This window comes from Geotrypetes seraphini, chromosome 4 (assembly GCF_902459505.1).
Source record: "Geotrypetes seraphini chromosome 4, aGeoSer1.1, whole genome shotgun sequence".
Classification (NCBI taxonomy): domain Eukaryota; kingdom Metazoa; phylum Chordata; class Amphibia; order Gymnophiona; family Dermophiidae; genus Geotrypetes; species Geotrypetes seraphini.
Window position 1 is genome coordinate 251,948,970 of NC_047087.1, and position 24,992 is coordinate 251,973,961.

The 24,992-nt window shown below is 41.7% G+C and overlaps 1 protein-coding gene across 6 annotated transcripts in view; it reads left to right on the plus strand.

The window, feature by feature from the left end:
- PCDH15 (protocadherin related 15) overlaps nt 1–24,992 on the plus strand; it is a 2,123,136-nt gene that overhangs the window by 1,803,458 nt on the left and 294,686 nt on the right. For all 6 annotated transcript variants that reach the window (XM_033941002.1, XM_033941006.1, XM_033941004.1 and 3 more), the window contains one exon: nt 21,610–21,726. In XM_033941002.1, coding sequence (XP_033796893.1) covers nt 21,610–21,726 — 117 coding nt within the window. The remainder of the gene's footprint in view (nt 1–21,609; nt 21,727–24,992) is intronic.

Consider the following 24,992-nt stretch of genomic DNA (forward strand, 5'->3'; position numbering starts at 1 on the left):
AATGATTAAACTTAACAATACTGGGTTTATTCCATTTGCATTCCTCATGTCCTTTTAAAGGAATGCACATCCCTGTAGAACAGACACACTAAATTAAAAAACGTCCCTCATTTCCTGTGATCATCTTGTTAGTTAAGGTTAATAAAGGTTAGTTAAGGTTTTACTGTTTCTATTTTCACATTGTATGTACATACTGATGATTTTATATTGTGTTTTATTCCCTGATTGTCCAGCACTTCTTGTTATAAACCGCCTCAAACTATTATGGCTTTAGCGGTATATAAGAATAAAATTATTATTATTATTATTTATCTACTGTATACCAGAATCACAACTGTCAAATTAATATCCAAGAAAATATTTGATCCTCAGAAAAAATCCTTTTAAACTATAATGTATTGGCTAACAAAGAATTTATTTTCTGTGATTGCCTGATGTTAAAGAAACTATAATGCTTTGATTTGCAAAACTAGAGCAGATGCTGCTTTCATAGGAAGAAAGTGCCATCATCATTACTGTCAAGCATAGCTTTGTTTAGAAGGTTCTTTATTTTCTAAAAACAAGATATAGAAATGAAGCCTACTCATTAATTTTTAAAATAAGAAACTCCTAACAATAGGGAAAAAAATTGTTCTTTTGTTGAAGGTCTATAATTCGCATATGATTGATTATTAAAAAAAAAAAGAAAAAAGAAACAGAAAATTCTAATTTTAGAAACCATTAAAAAAGCTTATTTGTATACTGAATTCAGTTTATGTGAGAAGTGTGTGAAAAGGAATATTTTTATTTACAAAATCTTTTATTCGTGCAACATAAAAATAATCCTCTATAATAAAACCCTAAGCGCGTATGCACACTTACAACGCCATGATCCCTGCCTCCGTGATTTGTGCCTCCGTGGCCATGTTCGATTTGTGGCGCATGTGGCAATTTTCAGCACGTGCAGCACTTAACGCGGCGGTTTGTCTCCTGCGGTGTGGCGGCGGTGACAGGTGACAGCGAGAGCAACGACAGGAGGGTGTACTTCAGCCTCTCTTTTGTAGACTGGCACCTAAGAAAATAGGTGCCTATCTCCCAATTAAATTTTATTTTTGGCAATTGAGCTTGTTAAAGCTCATAATTGAAGCCAATTTACTAATGAAGGCCCTCCTTTACTAATGCTATGATTGTCAGAGCATTTAGCACTCCGGACCACGGTAGAAACCTCGGTAGTAAAAAGGAGGGGGGATGCCTATCTTTAGGTGCATCTTATAGAATTTGCACCTAAGAGCTCTCACATGAATCACTCATTAATCAATTAGTGGATGGCGATATAGCTATGCCAACTGATTAGCACTGGGCACACTTACTATCTGTTCCCAACCCCCCCCCCCCAACACTAACAAATATATTTATATTTTTAGCATGTGGGTAGTGTGTGCCAAACACAAAACTACTATGAGATGCCTGAGTGCACCCTGCGGTAGTAGATTTTAACCTGTGGTAAGCATGCATTAGTGCTTACTGCAGCTTAGTAAAAAGGGCCTATAATCTTTCTACCTGTACCATCACACAGTACACAAAAATGTGCTTGCAAAACTGAAAAAAAAGAAGGCAAACAAAAATTGAAAGGTAAAATAATTTGTGACCCTTCATTCTAATCAGCACAATAATCAGCAAACAGAAATTATTTGCATATATAGCAGTGTGGTACATCAATATATTGATATGCCTTTTCTTTACTGCAGGTAAAACACTTTGCATCAAAACACTTTGCATCAAAAACACTTTGCCGTCCTTGTACAATCCATCATCCTCTCCAGATTAGACTATTGCAACTCTATCTACTTAAGCCTAACTAAGAAAAGCCTCCACAGACTCCAGCAGATTCAGAATACCGCGGCTAAGCTTATTTTCGTAAAAAGTAAATTTGATCACATCTCACCACTTCTGTCCAAGCTTCACTGGCTTCCAGTAATCTCCAGGATCCACTTCAAATGTGCCTGCCTAACTTTCAAGATCCTTCACGACATTTTTCCTCCCATTATTCCACTATCTTGGAATTCCTCTAATCCTAATTCCACCAGATCCTCCCAAAAATTAAAACTATCCTTCCCTTCTATAAAAGGTATATCCCATGCTGGAAAACTAGGGACATCCCTCCCCTTCAGAATCACTGAGCTCTGGACCTTACATCCTCTCTCCGAAACTCGAGCTCCCTCCAACTCTTCCGAAAACATCTGAAAACTTGGCTTTTCTCAAAAATGTAACACCTCCCCCCTCTGTGGTACCCTAAAACCCTCTATATCTTCTTTACACCTAATCCTGTAACCCTCCTTTGGAGTTCCTTTCTATCTTAGTCCTGTAAACCGTGCCGAGCTCTACGATTGCGGAGAAGATGCGGTATACAAACCTAAGGTTTAGTTTAGTTTAGTTTAGTTTAGTTTAGGTGACCCTACCAAGTTAGATAAATTGCCCCAGGATATTAAATAGATTGTAAGCCCACTGGGACAGACTGGGAAAAATGCTTGAGTACCTGAATAAATTCATGTAAACCGTTCTGAGTTCCCCTGGGAGAACAGAATAGAAAATTTAATAAATACTGTAAATACTTTCACTGGGCTTTAACTAAACAGCGGTAGAGTTTTCTTTTTTTTACTGTTGGCTAGCAAAGTAAATGCCCTGATGCGCACAGAATTCCTATCAGTCTCAGAACATTTGCCTTGCTGGCCTGCAGTAGAAACCTCTACTGCCATATAATAAAAGGAACTCTTTGGTTGCCATGCTAATCCATTTGTAATGTGATACCCTTTTATTGGACTATATTAATACAAGTAAAGAGTAATTTTATTATGGACCACCTAGGTTGTGAAGGCACAAAAGTGTATAAGTTGCATGAACATATGTACCTTTCTGATCCCCAAAAGTTTCCAAGAGTTATACATGCTCCAAGGCAGGGATAACATTTCCATTTACTTATGCACAGATATGCACGTCGCCTAAACAAATGGTGCTGACTAGCATGGTGCTAATTGCAATTCAATAAAAGTTATGCATAAGGATATATGTCATAAATTTTAGGTGTATTTATTTTGAGCCATGGAAAACTTGGCCTAAATGTCTATGATTAAGTTGTGCACACATCAGCAAAAACTTACATATAACTCAAAAGAATGCCATGATCTGCCTCTAACCATACCCCCTTTTAGATGCTCACACTAGATATGACACATAACACATTGGGCCAGATTCTATATACAACGCAGCTGGAAAAGTGGGCCAAAAAATGGCAGATGAGCTTCAACGTGCGGAAATGCAAGGTCATGCACGTGGGGAAAAAGAACCCGATGTTCACATACAAAATGGGGGGAACACCACTAGGGATCAGTAACCTGGAGAGAGACCTGGGAGTGATGGTAGACACAACACTGAAGACATCGGCGCAATGCGCCACAGCCTCAAGGAAAGCAAACAGAATGTTGGGTATCATTAAGAAGGGTATTACGACCAGGACGAAGGAAGTCATCATGCCGCTGTATCGTGCAATGGTACGGCCGCATCTGGAGTACTGTGTTCAGTACTGGTCACCGTACCTCAAGAAAGACATGGCGGTACTTGAGAGAGTACAAAGAAGAGCAACTAAACTGATAAAGGGAATGGAAAATCTCCCATATACCGACAGATTGAAGCAGTTGGGACTTTTCTCCCTGGAGAAGCGAAGACTTAGAGGAGACATGATAGAAATCTTCAAGATCATGAAGGGCATAGAAAAAGTAGACAGGGACAGATTTTTCAAATTAAGGGGCACCACAAGTACAAGGGGGCACTCGGAGAAATTGAAAGGGGACAGGTTTAGAACAAACGCTAGGAAGTTCTTTTTCACTCAGAGGGTGGTGGATACATGGAACGCGCTTCCAGAGGCTGTTGTAGACAAGAAATCATTAAATGGTTTCAAAGAAGGTTTGGATAGATTCCTAGAAGAAAAAGGGATTGAGGGGTATAGATAGGTATAGACCATTGCTCAGGCAATGGGCCTGAGGGGCCGCCGCGGGAGCGGACCGCTGGGCAGGATGGACCTATGGTCTGCCTCAGCGGAGGCAACTTCTTATGTTCTTACAACACTTAACATAACATAATTCTTTATTTATATACCGTGCATATGCCTTTCGGTTCATGGCGGTGTACAAAAGAGTACACCAAGGAGAAATTATTAATAATTAACTCAGTAGGTGCATAGAAAAGCAGCATCTATCGCATGTCAATCAAATTTAGGCACCATTTGTAGAATCGTGCCTACTGGCGCATAAATCAACTTTGGCCAATAGGCATGTACACTTTAGGCACTGGTGGTATATTAAACCAGGGTTTTCTTGGCCTAATATACCAGTGCCTAACTGAATCCATGTGCAAACTCTGCACCAAGTCTTCCCAAACCATAACTACATGCCGGTAGGTGTCAGTAGGCACCCTGATGTAGATGCCTACATTGAAGTGAAAGGCATCTACCAAGTTAGACAACTACAGGAAAATTCTATAATCAGCACCTAAACGTAGGCATCGGTAGGCGCCATGCCAGTGACTTAGTTAATTGAAAAATGCCATCAGAAACAGCAAAAGATGGCAACGTTGAAGCGCCTACCAATGCCTAAATAAAAGGTGGCTGGCATTGTGGTTAGGTAGGTGCTTTAGGCCGTGGAATGCCAAAGTAGATGTGGACAGGCTAAAATGGCTACCTAACCACAATTCATGGCAAGATAGGCAGCTGAATTTTAGACCCAGAAAAACCTGGCCTACATTTCAGCCGCTTAACTATGCCATCGCTGGATACTAAAATCAGGCTACAGCAGCCACAAGCTGATCATGGCAGGGGAGGTTATGCCCGATCAGCTGAGCTGGCAGTGTTCCTCAAAGCTGTGGTGTGTGTGTGGGGGGGACAGGGAGCCAGAAAAAAAAGCAAAAAATGGGGCACGGAGGAAGGAAGGAAGAAAGAAAGAAGTGGGGGGGGGGGACAGAGAACCAGAAACAAAGCAAAAAAATGGGGCACAGAATCAGAGAAAGACAGACATAGAGAAAGAAAGAAAAAGTTGGGGGAGGGAATGAGGTCTGGAGGAGAGGAAGCATACAGGAGGCTGAAAGAAGGGAAGAAATATTGGATGCACAGTCAGAAGAATAAAGTGCAACCAGAGACTGATGAAATTACCAAACAAAGGTAGGAAAATTATTTTATTTTCAATTTAGTGATCAAAATGTGTCTGAATTTATATATGCTGTCTATATTTTGCACTATGGCCCCCTTTTACTAAACCGCAATAGTGTTTTTTAGCGCAGGGAGCCTATGAGCGTCGAGAACAGCGCTGGGCATTTAGCGCAGTTCCCTGCGCTAAAAACTGCTATTGTGGTTTAATAAAAAGGATGGGGGGTATATTTGTCTATTTTTGTATGGTTGTTACTGAGTGACAATGCATACAGTCATCTGCCTTGACCTCTTTAAAAAAACCCAGAATAGGAATGATAATTAACATTTTCTCAGCGTATAGTGTGTTTTGTGTTTTTTAATTTTATTGTTGGTAGATCATTTTGACTTGGTCATTTTAAAGTAGCTCGCAAGCCAAAAAGGTTTGGGCATCTCTGAGCTAGAGCGTTGAAACTGTGTATTTCTATTTTATCCCCCCTTTTACAAAACTGTGGAGCGTTTTTTAGCGCCAGCCGTGGTGGTAACAGCTCTGATGCTCAGAATTCTATGAGCGTCAGAACTGTTACCACCGTGGCTAAAATCCACACTACAGTTTTGTAATAGGGGGAGGGGTTAGTTTGTGATGACATATTCCATACTAGGCAAAGGTGTTTTCTGTGTTCTGTGTGTTCGAAAGACATGGTTTTCTGTTAGGATTGACGGTGTAGGATTGATCTGTGCTGGTCTGGCTTGTTTAGTTTTACAATGGGTGTATTGATGTACTGCTCACTGCAGTATGTAAGATGCTGCCTTTTCCTAGGTACTCATGTGTGACGTGTGGTTTGTTACTAAAAATCATGTTTTTCTTACAGATGGGGGGGGGTGACAAAAAATGATGGGTCCCGGGTGTTACATATGCTAGGTACGCCACTGTATGTAAAGATACCAGAAAGCTGGCGAAGCAAAAACTTTAAGTAAATTGTTATTCTTCTAAGTTTTGAGTATTTAACCCTCCCACAATCTCACGGGCACTCGTTTCAAGTTTCAAGTTAATTGAGATTTTGATTTAAACGCAATATCAAATATTTTCAATGCATATAACAAAAATAAATTTGGGGAAATAAATAAAACCATTTGAACAATAAACATACAAACATATCCATAGATGATTAAAATTACATAAGGAGTACAAGGATAAACTACTATATCCCTTCCCTCTATCTCACTTCTTCTAAGATTATGTAACTTTTTCCCTACCTCCCCACTCACCCTCACTGTCAGGTCTGTCCATACGTTTTATATGTTTCTATTTTTCTCACTTATCTTTCTAAAACACCATTAAATATTTCTTTCTTTCCTATTTAAATTTTATTGTTAACCGGTCAGATATTTGTTTTATGATCGGGGTATAAAAAACCAATAAACTTGAAACTTGTTTAAAAATGCGTCCTCCGCACCTGCTCATAAATTTGTGGAGTATGTAACTTGTCGCTCATGCATATTTTTTTTTGCAAACACCTCATCAATCCTTAGAGGGAACATTGGTCCTAGGCCACCATAGCACAAATTCCTGTATTATTCTTCTGCTGTGCACAAAAATAAACAATAAACACTGCTGTCATACTTTTTTTTGTCCCCTGCCGATTTCCTGATAGCAACCCCCCGGACAAAAGTGGGGGGAAGGGCTGCGTGGGGGGGCCCAATAGGATTGCTCAGTAAGGGGCCCAGAAATTTCTGATGGCGGCCCTGCCTCCCCCTGATCAGCTGAGCCAGCAGGACTCCCCAAAGTTGTGGCTTCAGGGAGCAGTGTCAGCTCAGCTGAATGGGGATAACGTCCCCTGCCACAATCAGCTTATGGTAGCTGCGGACTGAATTTAGGATCCTGCGGCAACATAGAGAGGTGGCTGAAATGTAGGCCCAAAACATTTCAGCCATCTATCTTGGCTGAATTTAGGTGCAATTGTGTAACCGGCGCTGTCAAGTGACACAAGATTGGCAGCCGCTTTTAAGGCAGCCACCGCCGTAGGCGCCAGTTACAGAAACCGACCCTTACTGACTAATTTTTAAAATAATTTTTATTTTTTTTTGGAATGCTTTCAAATATCAGCACCAGTTAAATAAAAAAAAAAAGAAAAAGAAGTTAGATGCCTAGATAGGCACCTAGATTGGCACATCTAGCCAAACTGTAGACATCTTGTATAAAATCAGAGCCTTTATACTACCGTGTTTCCCCAAAAATAAGGCACTGTCTTATATTAATCTTGGGCCCAAAAAAGGCACTAGGTCTTATTTTCGGGGTATGTCTTATTTTTTTTTTCATGTACAATGATCATCTCTCCCTTCCTCTCCTCCACCCCAATTCTTCCTATTTCCATTCTCTCCCCCACATGTGCAGCATCTTTCTGCCCCTCTCACCCATCCCCTTGTGCAGTATCTTTCTATCCCTCCCTCCCTCCCATCCCCCCGTGCAGCATATTTCTATCCCTCACATCCCCCTGTCGCAGCCCCCCTCCTTTTCATCTCTCCCTCCCATCCGAACCCTGACTGCGAGACCGAAATACCTGCTAACAAACGGCAGTATCGGCAGCACAGGCTACATCTCAGATTTCCCACGCCCTGTCATTCCTCTGCCGCATCACTGATGATTTCATCAGCAACACGGCATGGAACCCTGGGCGTGAGAAGGGCAGATCTTGATGCAGCTTGTGCTGCTGATGCTACCGTTTATTACCAGGTATTTTGGTCTCACAGTCGGGGTTCAGGTGGGAGGGAGAGATGGAAGGGTCAGCGGGGGCAGGGGGCACGCGGGGTGGGGCAGGGGGGACAGGGGGAAGCGCTGCTGCCAGCGACTAGAGCTTATTTTCAGGGGTAGGACTTATATTAAGACCTACTCTGAAAATCATGCTAGGGCTTATTTTCGGGGTAGCTCTTATTTTCGGGGAAGCATGGTATGTACCTACCAAGTTGTGCACACAACTTGAAATTTTAGCTGCAATTAGTGTCAATTAGGAGGTATTTATTGCCAATTGTTAGTTTCAAGTTTCAAGTTTATTAGGATTTTATATACCGCCTATCAAGGTTATCTAAGCGGTTTTACAATCAGGTACTCAAGCATTTTCCTTCTCTGTCCCGGTGGGCTCACAATCTAGCTAACGTACCTAGGGCTATTAATCAATTAAGCTATGCACATACATTGGCTATGTGCACTGAAATACGCCCACAACTGTAGAAACATAGAAAAAAGCAGCAGAAAAGGGCTATAGCCCACCAAGTCTGCCCATTCCAAGTATCCCCTCCCCTGAATTTACTCCCTTAAAGATCCCACGTGAGTATCCCATTTTCTCTTAAAATCCGTCACGCTGCTGGCCTTTATCACCTGGAGTAGGAGTCTGTTCCAATGATCCACTACTCTTTCGGTGAAGAAGTACTTCCTGGAGTCACCATGAAACTTCCCTCCCCTGATCTTCAGCGGATGCCCTCTGGTGGTCGAGGGTCCCATGAGCCATACACAGAATTTGGGGGATATTTTATATAATACTGTCTTAGCTGTGTTCAACATTTGCTCTCTGGAATGACAATGTGTATAAAGTTTAAAAACATGCATTATGCATCAGTAGCACATACTTTTATGCATACATCCTCAGGCAGTTCTGAAAGTTGCTATCCCTATGCATAACACCCTGTTTCACATGCAAAGAGAGATTATAAGATTTTGCCCTTCTTGATTAACCTGTGGGAGCTGACATTCCTTTGCTCAAGTCAGAACAAAAAGAGTGAAAATGACATTGCTATAAAATATATGTAAATTAATTATTAACGCTATTCCAATAAAAATGTAAAAGGAAAGGATCCCTTCCTGATAGTTCCAAAACATCCCATTTTAATTTTAAAGTATTGTATGGACTGTTTTGGATTTCCTTTAATATATCGTATAAAAGTCTTCACAGAATCCCACCATTACCCATGTGGTAAAGGCATTTGGCACAGGGGTACCTTATTCATACTCCTCTAATGTAGCATATATTATGCAATGCAGACATTGTGAAAAAGGTCAGATGTTAAAGACACTGCAGAATGACACAAGATCAAGTACTACAGAGAAGACCACCACCTTGGCTATAGAGAATTTTAAAAAAGAAATCCAGGAATACAGTAACAGAGCAACATTTTAGAGCGGATGTACTGAGGGGAATTTCAATGTCCAATTAATGATATTTGGAATTCCCATACTATTTTACGAGAGGCTCTGCAAATGTATGGCCTCTTGTAAAATAGAGAAGGAACCCACAAGAAGGCAGAAATGGTCAAAGGGTTCAGGGAGTGATTGCTCGAGGTCAAGTACCTGAAAAACACAACGCAAGAAGTGCGTGAGAACTTAGACAGAATGACAATTATAAAGGTCCCCTCAGTGTGAGGGAGCAACGAAGGGAGACAAGGCTCCAACGCTTCAGAGCGTTGAAGCCTTGTCTCCCTTCGTTGCTCCCTCACACTGAGGGCACCTTTATAATTGTCATTCTGTCTAAGTTTCTCACGCACTTCTTGCGTTGTGTTTTTCAGGTACTTGACCTCCAGCGATCACTCCCTGAACCCTTTGACTATTTCTGCCTTCTTGTGGGTTCCTTGTTTAGGTTTTGTGGCAGTTTTTTGGAGTTGTTTTTTGTGTTCTTGTAAAATAGAAGCAGGACTGCATGATCAAGTCCCTCCACATCCAGAGGAAATAGCAATTTCAGAAAGCAGGATATGGGAGAACAATATATTTCCCACCCTTGAATAGACAAAATTGCTGTTTCTTCAGCAAAGGCAATCCTTATTCTGATACAGACATCACCAGCCCCCTTCCAACAAGAACGGACCACCCTCCCTGTGTGGGCTTTAGTTTGACATGTGGCAGCTTCCTTCATCCCTCCCCAGGGTCTGAGGCTTCCCAAATTGACGTGGAGCCACAAGACCCCCTGAGTGATATTGGACTAGTGGGAATAGGGTATTGGCAGGGTGTGCTAAAAAGGGAACACTAGAATTGAGATGTGAAATCTTGGGATTCAGTGCTTCTCCAAAAGCAGGCCTAAATTCCGCCGTTTGAATTAGAAGCTGATTGAAACTGATGTTTTCAGTTTCAACTGAAACTGAAACTGCCTCGAATCTGAAATCTTGTAACCAAATACTCAAACTGCAGCTGGAACTCATCACCTGGTTTCAGATGAGCTAATTAGAAAGCTACAAAAGTAATTAGGGCATCTCTATTAGAAAGTAATTAGCTTCTAGAAATACAGAGGATCATTTTCAATCTGATTTTAAACATTTTATAGATCGCACACAAAAATCCAGTAGTGAAAATGCCCATTTTCGATACAAAAAAACATCTATCTTTTTGTTTTTAAAATGGCCATTTCTCAGATGTGCTTATCCTCAATGTGTCCATCTTTTTGAACCACTTTAGAAAAAATAACATATTCAAAAGAAAAATGCACAAAACAAGACATAAGGATGTAGGGAGATCCAAGATGGCATCAGGCTAGATGCACTGAGAAACCGCTCTGGGGACTTTTTCGTTTTATTCAATTTCTGTTCTGAACTACTTATTCTTCTTACCCGATGCCGAAACAGAGGGGCCGGAGCGCCACTAGTGCCTTGCAGCACACCGGTATCCCCGTAGCCAGCAACATCAAAGAGCTCCTCAGACAGATGCAAGGAGCACTTTCAGCATCGGAGAGAAGCCCGCAGAAGACCCACGGAACTAGTGAGACCGTGGTTGTCCTCAGGGACTGGAAACAACATTGAGCCCCGATGTTAGGGCGCTGCCCCCACAGCCTCAGACTAGCAGTTTTCCAAGGGGCATGGAAACCCCGGAAGTCGGGGCTTTACCTTCCCCAGAGGCAAGTAGTCCATTGGAGAGCCTGCTCATAGGAGCTCACATCAATATGAGCCCTATTGAATAATCTGAGAGAAATACAACGTTGGGAGGGACGAGTAAGCCTAACGGGACAACGACAAGAAATTCAACAGAACGGTGAGCACTATAACATTACTACACCTTTAATTTCCTTGGAAAAACCTTCAGAGGTAACCCTGGATTCACTGTGGGACCTTATGGCTGACCTAGTGAAGACCATAAGCCCAAAACTTCAGCAAATTGATGGGAAATTGCTTCAACATACTACTGAATTGAAAGAATTGAAGACCAAAATGACTGCTTCTAATTCTTCTGTTCAGAAGCTTGAACAGGAAATTAAGACATCTAGACAACTGCAGGAAACTCTAATGAAAGATCACATCAGTCTTAGGAGAAAGATGGAAAACTTGGAAAATAACTCCAGATACAATAATTAAGGTTAATTAATTTCCTTAGGTTAACGTTGGTAACACCTAGGGAAATGTTTAAGAGATATATTCTTGAAGTTATGGGGTTTCAGAAGATTTGTTACCCCCTCTATCACGAGTTTATTACCTACCTAATAAAAATCAACCTCCAAAAAGGTCTTCGGACCAAGGATTATTGAACGTATCAGAGTTATTGGAGAAATCTGATAAAGAGGCAGCAGAACCAAGTACTTTGATTATATCAATAGCTCTTTCTATTGACAAAGTTTGGTTGTTAAAATTATTCTTTAAAAATAGGCAGAAAGAATTCATGGGATTTAAAATACAGATGATCCCTGATCTATCACGGGAGACCCAAAAGTGTTGCCGTGAATTTATTTTGTTGAAACCAGGTGTTCTATCTTTAGGTGCTTCTTTTTATTTGCGACATCCTTGTAAATATATAGTGCACCACCGCACAGTTAAATATGTTTTCTTTGAGCCTAATCAATTGACTTCTTTCATAGCGTTATCCCGTTTGGAGGCAGAAAAATCTTAAGCCCTAGGATTATTATAGAATAACTCCTGCACTCAGCCTTAGTGGGCACTGCAGTGAACTTCACATAAAAAGATATTGGTACATATCACACCATAACCCCCTTATGGTATATGGTAAGCCCTCTAAAACCCACCCAAAATCTACTGGACCCAACTGTACACCACACCAATAGTCCTAATGCATGCGTCACCTATATGTACAGTAGGTACAGTGGGATTTGGGTGGGTTTTGAAAGGCTCACATATTCCATCATAAGTGCAGTAGAGTGGGATATGGGCCTGCTACCACCCCCACCCCACCCCCATCTCTATGGTTGACTACACTGCCTGCTAGGCTACTCCAGGAACCTGCTTCCTGCACTATTAGGACTGGCTACAAAATCTGAAGCTATCATACAGGCAGGTATTAATTGTGGGAAGAGGTCAGTGACCACTGATAGAGTATTTGTGTTAGGGTCATGCCTTCATCTCTCCAGTGGTCATCTATGGTACCTTTTTGGCACTTATTTGTTGTTAAAAATAATGGGAATAGTCCCAACAGCTGATTCAGAGCTATTGCAGTTACCGTGCAGTATTTTTAGCTATTACTACATGGTAACTGCTAAATCTTGGAACAGCTTACTAAATAGGAGCCTTAGTACAGTAAATAAGAAAGATGTGATTAAAATACAATCTAGACCTTTGAAATATTTAATTTCAAGGACTATAATTGAGGAATGCTGATACAGTAATCTCTGAAAGATTGAACTGTCAAATTGATGTATATTTTTGAGTATATCATTAAAATTATTCTTTGAGAAATTTTACATGCAGTTGAAAATGGAAACTGGATTTACAGTTCTGTCATATGTGTAATAAATTTCTACAAAATACTGTTTAGTCACTTTATCAAATGTCTCTTACTATTTGTTGAAGGCTGTCAAATGATATTGGGGGAGGGTATATGTTATGACAGGAGGTGTTATGGAAAGCTGTGAGGGATCAGGTGATGTCAGTGAGTATTATGGAAGGCTGTTGGTGGTCAGGTGATCATAGGGATATGCTATGGAATGGTTTATGTCTATTTTATTTAATATCCCGCAAATCCTTAAAAAGGTCTAAACAGGTTACAATAAAAATAATACGTAATTAAAAAAGAATGCCAATTGCAATGGAAAAAACCAATCATTCAGTGTAGGTACACAATCAAACAAAGACAATAATATGTTACACTGTAGTACTGTGGTCACTTAGCCCCTGGTCCCTTTTCATGCAATGAGGTGTTGAATACCTATTCAAAAAACTATGCTTTCAACAGGCTTTTGAATTTTTGAAATGCTAATTCTAATATCTTTGCACCTGATGGTTGCCCAATCGATAGAGGTGATAGAGGCTGAGTGCAGTGCTATGAATAACAGTGTTTTCAGCTCAAAGAGAAGGTTTGGTAACTAAAAATGTTGGTGCTTGTAACTAAGGAGGCATAGCCCCTGATGAAACTAGAAGTGAAACGGTTGGGCAGCCGTCGGGCGCAAAGATAAGTGCCTTTCCTTTGCAGCACTATAGAGCACTTTTACAGCACTGTATGCACTTTATGCAGAGCCTGTTGAAAATTAACAAAATATTTATTGCACATGCTATTTGCTAAGACCAATGATGAAAACACCACCCCAGTAAGAGCACGAATAGAATTAGAAGTAGTGCCTTGGGTGTTTGAGGTCTAGCAAGAAATCCACTTATTGTAGATTTGTCCTCACTATCTGGTATCTATATCAATTGGACATTTCTTTAAGTTTCCTTATCTAGTTGATTTATATATCAAATAGATTTAGAGTGTGCCATTTTGGAGGAAGAAAGAACTAGCCAATGAGATTCCAAGGAATGCAGTGTACTTGTAGGTGTATAGGGAATAGTGACATGATAAATATGAAAGAACCCTAAGATGCAATGCCTAAAATGTTGAAGGATTTTAAATTGATATTTACTGTATATTTGATGGGTAACCAATATCAATAGTGAGGTGATATGATCATAATATTTGGCCTTGCACAAAAATCTTGCTTCAGAGTTTGAAGCCACTGAAGCAATGAAGCTGCAAATCCACAATAAACAGAATTACAGTAGTCAGTTCTTGAAATCATGGAGAAGTGTGTAGATAGAAGAAAAATCTAGAACACAACTGGTAGAACAGATACATCAAAGCCAAAATAATCCTTTCTTAATTACCTGTGAAAACAGTGCTTCAAAAGAAAATGCTGAATCGAAGATAACATTGAGATATCTAAACAATCTTACTGGAACCAAATCAATACCGAGAAGATTAATGGGGGAAGTTGAAACAGGGAGCATTCCAGTGATTCAGCATGCAACAGTCTTTGAAGGATTCAAAATCATCTCATGTGTAGAAAGTCACGAGGCAATGCTGATCAAGCAGGATTGAAGTGAATTAAGAATGAGCTGGTAAGGGGAAACAAGGAAAATCATCATTGGCATATTCAAAGACTGGGATGGGTGGGAAAGAAAGCATCAGGGTAGGCCGTGATAGGGGACACAATGTTGCTAAAATCAGGGAGCAGCAATTTTACAATTCAACAAGGTATACATTTTATAAAGGGTTCTAGAATATTTTCCCAGAACATGGCACAAGAAAAGTCTTTCAAGCAATGCATCTCTATACTGTCCTTGGAACATACACAACCATTCAGATTTTCAGAATATCTATAGTGAATATACAGTACATAAGATAAATATGCACTACCTCCTTGGTATACATATCTATCTTATGGATATTCATTGTGGATAACCTTAAAATATGACTTACAAACTAATTCCACAAGGGATATTTTAGACCAGTCCTGGATTTGTGCCAACCTCATTATTATGGAACCTGCAGCATTGATTTCAATGGGTAGATTCAGGAACTAAAAATTTCACACTGCATTGGGATGCAAGTTTAAAATTGGGGCAGGCTAAGAAATTTGTCTGCAGGAACTGGCAGGTCTGCTTAAGCTGCTGTGGGCACTCAAAATTAACAAAGTCCTACTACAAGATTTTTTTCAGTTAGGTGACTGAGTCAATCACTCAGTACCTTTATATGGGCTTGTACATTCTATCACCAAGTCCTTAGCCAGGTGTAGGTAGATATCAGACAGGGACTTCCAAGGTATGTATAGTAGACATGAACGTGATGAGAACTATCATTGTTCAAGGCAAATTTTAATGTTGCTGTTTTTCCAATGAGTATATCCAGCACAAAAGGGCAAAGAAGGATTACTGAATGCAAAGAATTCAATGAGGAGCTGGAATATTGAGGCATTAGGATTCAAGTCCATAACAGGAAGAAATATGCACAGTTGGACAAGAAAACAAAATTGAAAAAAGCAGAAAGTAACCTCTGAGAGGTAGGGCAGAAATACCAAGCTTGCCCTTGGTTAGTCTGTGCTGAACCAATCAGGAAATATGAGCTAAAAGTATAATACAAGCCAGCTAACATCCCAAGAAGTAGAACAGCTTCTCTTGAAAGGCAGGCCCTTTCTAACCCATAGATCACTGGTTTGAGATTGGCTTCCACCTAGCAGTTATAAATGTGCCCCCCTGAAAAATGCCTTTGCCAAAAGGTCAGAGAGGTTGGATTTTTCAGGGAGTCACTAAAATGTTGTGTGAGTAGATATAGAAGAGTAGAGGGTGGAGTTAGAGACCTTTATACTGTTGGGAGGGGCTGTAATATAAGAGAGCAGATTCTTGGCTTTTGGTTGATCCTGATTCTCCTGCCAAAGCCCAGTCTACTGAGAGAGACTCCTATTGATTCCTGGGAGAGGACAGAGAATAATAGATTGAGCATAAAGGCTGATAACCTGAAGAGAGGGTGACAGAAAAATACAAGCTTTGGTTTAATCTGTTTCTCCTGCCTAAGCTATAGCCCTGAGGGAGACTACAGGCTAAGGAGAAGGAAAAGAGAAGTAAAGTACTTGAAAAATGGAGTTAGAGAAAAGAAGTGACCACTTAGCAAGTTTTATCTTTTGAACCTGATGACTGCCAACACTGAAAGAAATTGTAAATAGTTTAATTTGACATCTACAAGTAAGTACGGTAAATAAAAAGTTCCAGTTTGTTTCAGTTACACCTTGGCCTCTGCTTGCTTCTTACAAACCAGTGGAGAAAGACCGAGGGTCTCTTCTATTAAACTGCCCTAGCAGTTTCTAGTGCGGGGAGCCATGCTGCTCCCGATGCTGAGCTCCTATGAGCGTCGGGAGCAGCGCGGGCCATTCAGCACAGCTCTCTGTGTCAAAAACTGCTAGTGCAGTTTAATAGAAGAGGGGGTGAATGTTGCGACTGAGACCCGGGATTTTAGCTTCTCTGGCCTACCGGAGTTATCCGGCCCTGGCCTATGCCCAAGATCAAAAGAGACTGTGAGGTTATGACCTGTAAGATCTGTTTGATTTATGTTTTTGTGAGCCCTGGTTATGGGTCCCTGACCCAATGAGCTGGCTGGAGCCCACGGGATGGCCTCATGTGGGCGGAGCCAGGGCTACATAAACAATAGAAGGGAGAAAACATAAGTTTGACAACAGTGGGGAAAAATAGGAAAGATTTATTCTTTTATATTTTGTTTTTCCTGTTTTGGTTAAAAAATGGGATAGAATGTATTCATGCACATTTCCACTGTCATTTCACAGGAAGGAAACTTGGACCATTGCTCAATAGTGACACCTAATAGGCATATTCAAGGATTGTGATTGCATGCTCTGAAGGAAGTCCTACTGGCCAATATTCAGCTGGCGGCAGTCAACAGTTTTTAAACACTGACCATTTCTGGCTAAATTAAGCCTCGATATCCAAAGCCTTGCCAAATCCAGGAACTAGCAACTCACTGGACCTGCCTGAGTTAATGCAAGCCCCAAGAAATATTCAGCTGGGATCCACATAAAACAGTTATGTGAGCCTTATCTGCTGAGACCCACATAACAATCAAGGGAGTCTTCAAACCCTCTGATTTTCCTCCCATTCCCCCTGGAACATTTCTCTTCTAATTTTTTTCCCCTCTCTCCCCCCTCTGTTTGACAAGGATAGGCCCCCTCCCAACCCCCTCACCAGTCATGGTAAGTACCACAAGCCTACCTATGATTCCCAGAAGTCCAGTGATGGGTGATGGGGGCAGGAGTGAACTCCACTCTCAACAAAATATCTGCCACAACCTCTAGTGGCAGCCTTTCCTGGCCATGTAAACTTCTTTGAATTTCCAGTCCTCTAGTGCAGGGATGGGCAACCTTGCTCTTCAAAGGCTGCACTCCTGATGCATTTTAAGTATTCCCCCCAGTGAATATGCATGAGATCTATTTGCATGCAATGGAGATAATGCATACAAATATATCTCATGCATATTCAGGGCCAGATTACCCAATGGGCTCAGGGAGGCCCGCTGAAGGATGACTTACCATGCCATTTTTTTTTTAGAAGACAACGGGCACTACCTCTTCCTTTCCTACATGGCAACAGGCCCCCACCCAACGACAACAATGCCGCCCCCCCCCCCCGGCAACGGGCCCCCACCCAATGACAGCAATGCCGCCCCCCCCCACGGCAACAGGCCCCCACCAGACGATGACATGGGGGGAGTGTTGCCATTGCTGGGGGGTGCGTTGCCGTTGCTGTGTGGAGAGAGTGGTGGAGGGAGAGAAAGGGGGCCTATGCTGATGGAATTGGTGTGCAGGGAAAGGGAGAAGGATACTGGATAGATTTAGGATGGAGGGAAAGAAAGGGGGCTAATGTTGATGGAATTGGTATGCAGGGAAAGGGGGGAAACAAGGAGGAAGGATACTGGATGGATTTAGGCTGGGGAAAGAAAGGGGGCTAATGTTGATGGAATTGGTTTGCGGAGAAAGGGGGAAAACAAGGAGGAAGGATACTGGATGGATTTAGGTTGGAGGGAAAGAAAGGGGTCTAATGTTGATGGAACTGGTGTGCAGGGAAAGGGGGAAAACAAGGAGGAAGGATACTGGATGGATTTAGGTCGAAGGAAATGAAAGGAGGCAGATGCTGATGGAAGAGTGTGTGGGGGGAGAGAGAGAGGAGAGAGTGAAATGCCAGAACATGGGGGTGTGGGAGAGGGAAGGTAAGAAGAGGAGAGGAGAGAGATGCCAGATCATTGGAGGCGGGAATGCAAGAAGATGGATGCCAGACCAATGGGGGTGAAGGGAAAGATGGAAAGAAGAGGCATACAGTTTCTGGAAGTGGAATAGGACAGGGTAGTTGGGAAGAGAAACAGAGAGATGATGGACCCTGGGGTGGTGGGGAAGGAGGGAAAGATGCTCGATGAAAGGGTAGTTGAGAAAAGGACAGATGGTGGATCTGGGGATAGTGGGGTCCATTGCTGCAGCTGCAGATATGGACATGAAAAAAAGGAAAGATGCCAGACCTCTGAGGGAGGGAAGGGAAACAGAAGGGGAGGACAGAGATGGAAGATGGATGGTTAGCACAGAGAAAGAAGACAACAACAAATGGGCAGGAGACCCTGGCAAGCGAGTTATCAGAAGACAACCAGAGCCTGGGACCAACAAAAGGTAGAAAAAATAATTTTATTTTCTGTTTTGTGATTACAATATTTATTTTGTTTATACCACAGAGCTGGTATGGGGTTGGAGATGTTGTAACCCTATATGTCTGCTAAGACTAAGCCTTAGTCACTTAGGGGTCCTTTTATTAAGGTGCACATTTAGCATGCGCAAAATCGGTTAGCGTACCTTAATAAAAGGACCCCTAAGTATCTTAATTAAAAATTTGGCCTGCGACTTAGCCTTTTTTCAGATTTTGGCTCCAGATTTTGACACCCCTGATGTAGCGTGAGGCAGTTAGGCGATGTAAACTTGGTTATTAATATAGACTTATATTTCATATAGTATTACTGCTTTACAATATATTTGAACGCTTTTATATACGTATTGAAAGGGTTCAGAGTTAATGTCCTGGGTAAGTAGGTGGGAAGGGAAGAAAGGGTGATTTGTTCAGGGATGTTTGGGGGTTGCATAGAAGAAAAACTGCACTGGTATGCTAATCTTTATTTTGAATTTAAAAAAATAAATATAAGTGGAAATAAAGAAGTAAATAAGAAAACAGATAAATAGGGGTGGGGCAAGGGCGGGGCAGGCCCAGGGGGGCCCAGTGTACTTGTGTGCCTATGGACCCTCGAAGAATTAATCCTGCCCTGTGCATATTCATTAGGTAAATCATAAAAACCTTGAGAACCAAGATTGCCCACCCCTGCCTTAGGGTCTGTGCATTGTTGTAGAAATGACCTCCTAAGAAAGGGAGAGGTTACCTTTGAAAGCTCATCATAAAATGCATTGAGTTAATCAAATAAAAAAAGGTATTATCTTCTTTCCTTTGTTTTTTGTTTTATTTCTATATATTACCTTGAAAAGTGGACTAACATGGCCACTATGCCACTTCAATCAAAATAAATAAATTGATGGTTCTGAATGGTAGTATACTGTATATGGTGGAATGAATCTGTTGAACTCAAAAATAAATTATGAAAAAATGAGGACTGGATGTGTTTTGTACAACCTTGTGGTTTTTTAATACATTACAGCTTGCATAATGAGACTCCGTGCCTGGTCCCTCTCGGTACAGATGAAACTAAACGAATCTAAAACAAAACTACTCTGGCTCGGCCCAAAATTCGAACACCTGCCCACACTTTTCACACTACCCACAGGCGATACACTACAGCTCGAGTTCTCATGCAAGGTCCTTGGTATAACTATCGATTCCTCTCTCTCCCTCAATGACCACCTCAACTCCTTGGCAAAATCATGCTTTTTCAGCCTTCACATGCTGAGGAAAGCTAGATCCTACTTCAGCCAACAACACTTTGCCATCCTTGTCCAATCCATCATCCTCTCCAAACTAGATTACTGCAACGCCATCTACTTAAATCTATCAAAAAAAAGTATTCTAAGACTCCAGCTAATCCAGAATACTGCAGCCAAACTGATCTTCTCAAAACGCAAGTCTGACCATGCCTCCCCACTCCTTGCCAAACTTCATTGGCTCCCAATAATCTCCAGAATCCATTTCAAATGTTCCTGCCTGGCTTTCAAGATCATTCACGGAATCCTGCCTCCTCTTATCCCACTGTCTTTCAACTCCTCCAGTCCCGACTCCTCCAGAACTGCCCAAAGGCTTAAACTAGCCTTCCCCTCTCCACGCGGCATCCACTATTCAGGCAAACTGGGAAAATCCCTTCTCTTCAAAATCACAGGTCTTTGGAACGACCTCACCACCCCCGCTGCGGAACCTGAGCTCCCTTCAGTTATTCCGCAAACAACTGAAAACCTGGCTTTTCAGCAAATTGTAGCTCTATCCTTCCCCCCTTTCTCTCCCCCCCTTCTACACATAAGTTCATGTAATCCTTTTTCTTCTTCTCTACCCACTATTTTAAGTTCTTGTAAACCGTGTCGAGCTCCATTCTCATGGAGATGATGCGGTATATAAACTTAAGGTTTAGATTAGATTAGATTAATAAAGTGATTTGATAAAAAAAAAAAAAAATAGCAGACATTAATGGATCATTTACATGTGAAAACAGGGCCTACAAGTATCACAATTTTAATTCAGATTTTTAAAACTATATTTATACTAGTTTCCGAAGAAAACATACCTCATAAAATAATCTTGATCAATATTCAAAAGTATGTGATAAGCAGTGGGTACTTAGTACACAATTGCCTTTATTAAAGATCACAATCTACCAAATGGACACGTTGCTCAATAAGAGGGGTAAATGTTCAAGCACAAGAGTCCTTTTAATAAACTTGTACACGAAAAACATTGGTTTCACAGCACTCCTTTGTTGTTAGATTCTCTTTCTTGCTCTGTGGAATTTGTCGGTGGATTCACTTGTTGTTTTGGAGCAAATGCTAGGCACTACTTCCACAGTCTTTGACGCAGAAAAGCAGTTTAAAGGATGAAAGGCATCGAAATAGGGCAGAAATGCCAAATTGATGTGAAAACACAAACACACTTATAGAAAACCCATTTATAGAAAAGCACCTTAGACCCCTTTTACAAAGGCGCGTTAGCCTTTTTAGCGCATGCTTAGGTTTAGCGCGCGCTATACACTAATGCATCCATAGACTTATAATGGGAGCACTAGCATTTAGCACACACGTAGATTTAGCATGCATGTAGATTTAGCGTGCGCTAAAACAGCTAACGTGCCTTTGTAAAAGGGGGCCTAAGTGTTTCAAAAGTTAAGGCACCGTTTATAGAATTTCCCCCTAAGAGCGTAATTCACTTTAGTAAGAGGTTCCCATAGACGGGAATCTGCAGTCTCCGAAAGCTTTACTTATTTAAGTAACCACCAATTTTTTAAAAAAGAATTCATTTCATTTGATATAAATTAATACTACTACATTTGAAAAAAAAATGTCCTTTTTAATTTTGGTGCCACTCATTTGTGACATTAATCAAGTTATGAGTGTTAGAAACTGATAGTAGTATACGGGTTCTGTAATGGAGAGGGAGTTAAATTGATACAGCCTGGGGAGGGGGGGACAGTTGCTTTAGAATGTGTTCACAATCTTATAACAGCTTGAGAAATAAAGCTCATAATTGTGTTTTTACAGGATATGAATGATTACTCACCTGTATTTAACAAAGCAGTTTACTGGGGGATGGTGGCCCCAGATGCAGTCAAAGGAACGATTATCACTACAGTTTCCGCTGAGGATCAGGATCCTCCAGTAAGTAAAATGTTCCTATTAATGTACTATGCCCAAGAGGAAAGATTTAAACCCTCAATACGAGGTAACTAATCTAACCCTCCAAATAACAAAGGTGCTTAGTAAGTATTTCTCACAGCAGTGGCTCTCATAATCCCCCCTCCCCCATTTATAAAACTGTGAACGTTTTTTAGCGCAGGCTGGCACGTTGAATGTTCTGCACTGATCCCGACACTCATAGAGCTCCTATGAGCGTCAAGAGCAGCGCAGAGCATTCAGTGTGCCAGCCTGCGCTAAAAAACGCTCCTTCGATTTTGTAAAAGGGGGCAAAAATGTTTATGCTGTTCTGTTATTTTTTTGTTGTGGTTGTTATCATGCATATAGGCTGCATGCCATGTGATCATCCACTGTTCTAGCAGTCAAAAGCAAAACTGATTTTAATTGGATAGTTACAAAGTTAAGTCTTTGAAAATATTTTAAAACTTTGAAATGGTGTATAATGGAAGAAAAACTAGAATTGTCAGGAGTTTTGAAGTGAAAATAAGACCTACAAGGAAAATGAGTCGTGTTTTTTTTCTTAAGTTCTAACTTTTAATTGAGACATTGGCATGCAGTACAAATGGTTTATTGGGGGAACAGAAATCATAAGCAGTTGTTAATAATAATGCCCTAGTTGTTCTGAGTCAAGCTGATTAACAATAAAGTACATTCTTGGCACAGGCAGAGTTTTCAGTTGTTTTTTGGTTATTTTTCCAATGAAGCATCTAATTGGTAAATGTTTAGATTTTTGAGCTAGTAATAATGAGAGATGACATATTTCTTAAGGATATGGTCTCATTTGATTTTTTTTTTTCCATTTCTGTGAACATTCAATGGAATTAATGTGTACTAAGGGAGAAATTCTATAACCAGCACCTAAATTTAGGCATCAGTAGGCGCCCTGCCAATGGTCAGAAATGGCAGAGTTGAAACGCCTACTAACTCCTAAATAAAAGGCGGCTAAAATGGCCACTGGAATCATGGCTAGGTAGCCACTTTAGGACGCAGAATGCCAAAGTAGGCATGGCCAACGCCTGAACTGGCATTATGTGAGATCTAAAGTGGCAACCCAGCCACAAATCATGCTAAGATAGGCGGCTGAAATATAGGCCTGGGTAACCCTGGCATACATTTCAGACACCTATCTTTGCCTAGATTGCAGCAGCCCCCCTCCCCCATCAGCAAAGCAGCAGGGATTCTCTAAAGATGTGATTCTTGGGCACCAATTACAGAATTGTGGCTTTAGGGAGTCCCTGCCCCTCTGCTGATATTGGAGGGGGAAATTCCCCTGCTGTAATAGGCTGAGAGTGGCCACATCAGGGAACCCCGTACCCGACATCAAATCAGCTGGTAGGAGAGATGCCTTCTCCCTCCTGCTGACGTATCACTCCCACTCTTCTGCCACTAATATCTCCGGCAGGGGGGATTGGGCGATCCTCTGCAGGCTGCTTTAATGTCTGCCGGCAGGCCAGCATCAGTGCAAAGTGGTAATCGTCTGGTGGGCCAAATTTTACTACACCGCGGGCCAGAGTTTGACATATCTGTTGCAGGAGCAAACAGACAAAGAAAGACAAGTGTGATGTCCAATCCAATGCAATTCAGTTTTATTAAAGAGAATATATATATCCTATATAATAAAACGCTAGCCGCGCATGCGCACTCAACTGCGTGCTTCCGTTTTCCCTGATCTGTGAGATGTAGATCTGTGGCCTTGCAGGAGTGCACATGCGCGAGTCCCCAGCCTTACTTTCCAGCACCTATCACTCACCGCCAGCGCTGGACTTCCTGCTCTCCGTGTCGGCTCCTCTCACCAGCCGCACCAGCGTCTGAGAAGGCTTCCGACGCTGGCGGGATCGAGAGGAGCCGTGGTGACACCTCACGGGACGGGAAGGGAAGCCCAAAACACTCCAGCCGCAAAGGGATGCCGCGGTCCCGACTCAAAACCAGTTGATTCCAGTAGCGTGTGCAGCACTCTACACATGCTGCTTCGGGGCCTTTTACTGCCCTGATTTGCTCTGCCGCGTCTCTGATGATGTCATCAGGGACGTGCCAGAGTAAATCAAGGCAGTAAAAAGCCCAGAAGCAGCGTGTGTAGAGTGCTGTACATGCTGCTGGAATCGGCAGATGGTCGGACCGCGGGAAGGGAAGGGTGGGGGCGGCAAGGGACTAAGGGAGCAGTCAAGACCGAGGGATGGGAAAGGGGGGGTAAGGGAAACGCTGCTGCTATACAGGGAAGTAATGTGGGGTGGGAGGGAATGCTGGTGCTGCTGTGGCTGCTGCACAGGGAAGGTGGGGATTTAAATGCTGCTGTACAAGGAAGTAGTGGCGGGGAGGGAATGCTACTGCACAGAGGGAGGGAATGCTGCTGTGGCTGCTGCACAGGGAAGTGTGGGGGGGGAGAGAGACAGATGGATAGAAAGAAAGCCAGACAGCGAGAGGAAGGCAGACAGAAAGAAAAGAAGAAAGGCACAGGGGCAGAGAGAGACACAGAAAGACAGACAGACAAAGGGGGCCAGGGAGAGAGACAGACAAAAAGAAAAACAGCGGGAGGGAGAGAGACACAGAAAGAAAGACAGACATATATTCTAGCACCCGTTAATGTAACGGGCTAAAATACTAGTACTGTATATAATAGTGTGGCACAGTAGTTAAAGCTACAGACTCAGCACTCTGAGGTTCTGTGTTCAAACCCACACAGTTCCTTGTGACCTTGGTCAAATCACTTAATCCCCCTATTGCCCCAGGTACATTAGATAGATTGTGAGCCTGCTGGGATAGGCAGGGAAAAATGCTTTGAGTACCTGAATAAATTCATGTAAACAGTTCTGAGCTCCCCTGGGAGAACATTAGAGAAAACTGAATAAATAAATAAAAGCTATTACAGGAAAAATGGCCTCAGAGTTCAAGAAAATATGAATTAGAAAGGACAAACACTTCACAGAACATAAAAAAGCTCAAACAAAAAAATTCACAAGTATATCTTTAAAAGGGTCCCACCCAAAACAAGCCCCAAACATGGCCCTTTTGCTATTTGAACATAAGGCAGTGTTGGACATCCAAATCCTATCTTTCTAAAAATTGAGATTTGAACATTTGAAGCCCACAGATGTCCATTTCAGAATTTGGGGATGACCAAATGCTTCAAAAATAAGCACCCTAGGATGACAGCATCCTTATTGTAGTACAATCTTAATGGATTATTCTCAAGATATGTAGTCATATATAGATTTAGAGGACTTGCTTATGAT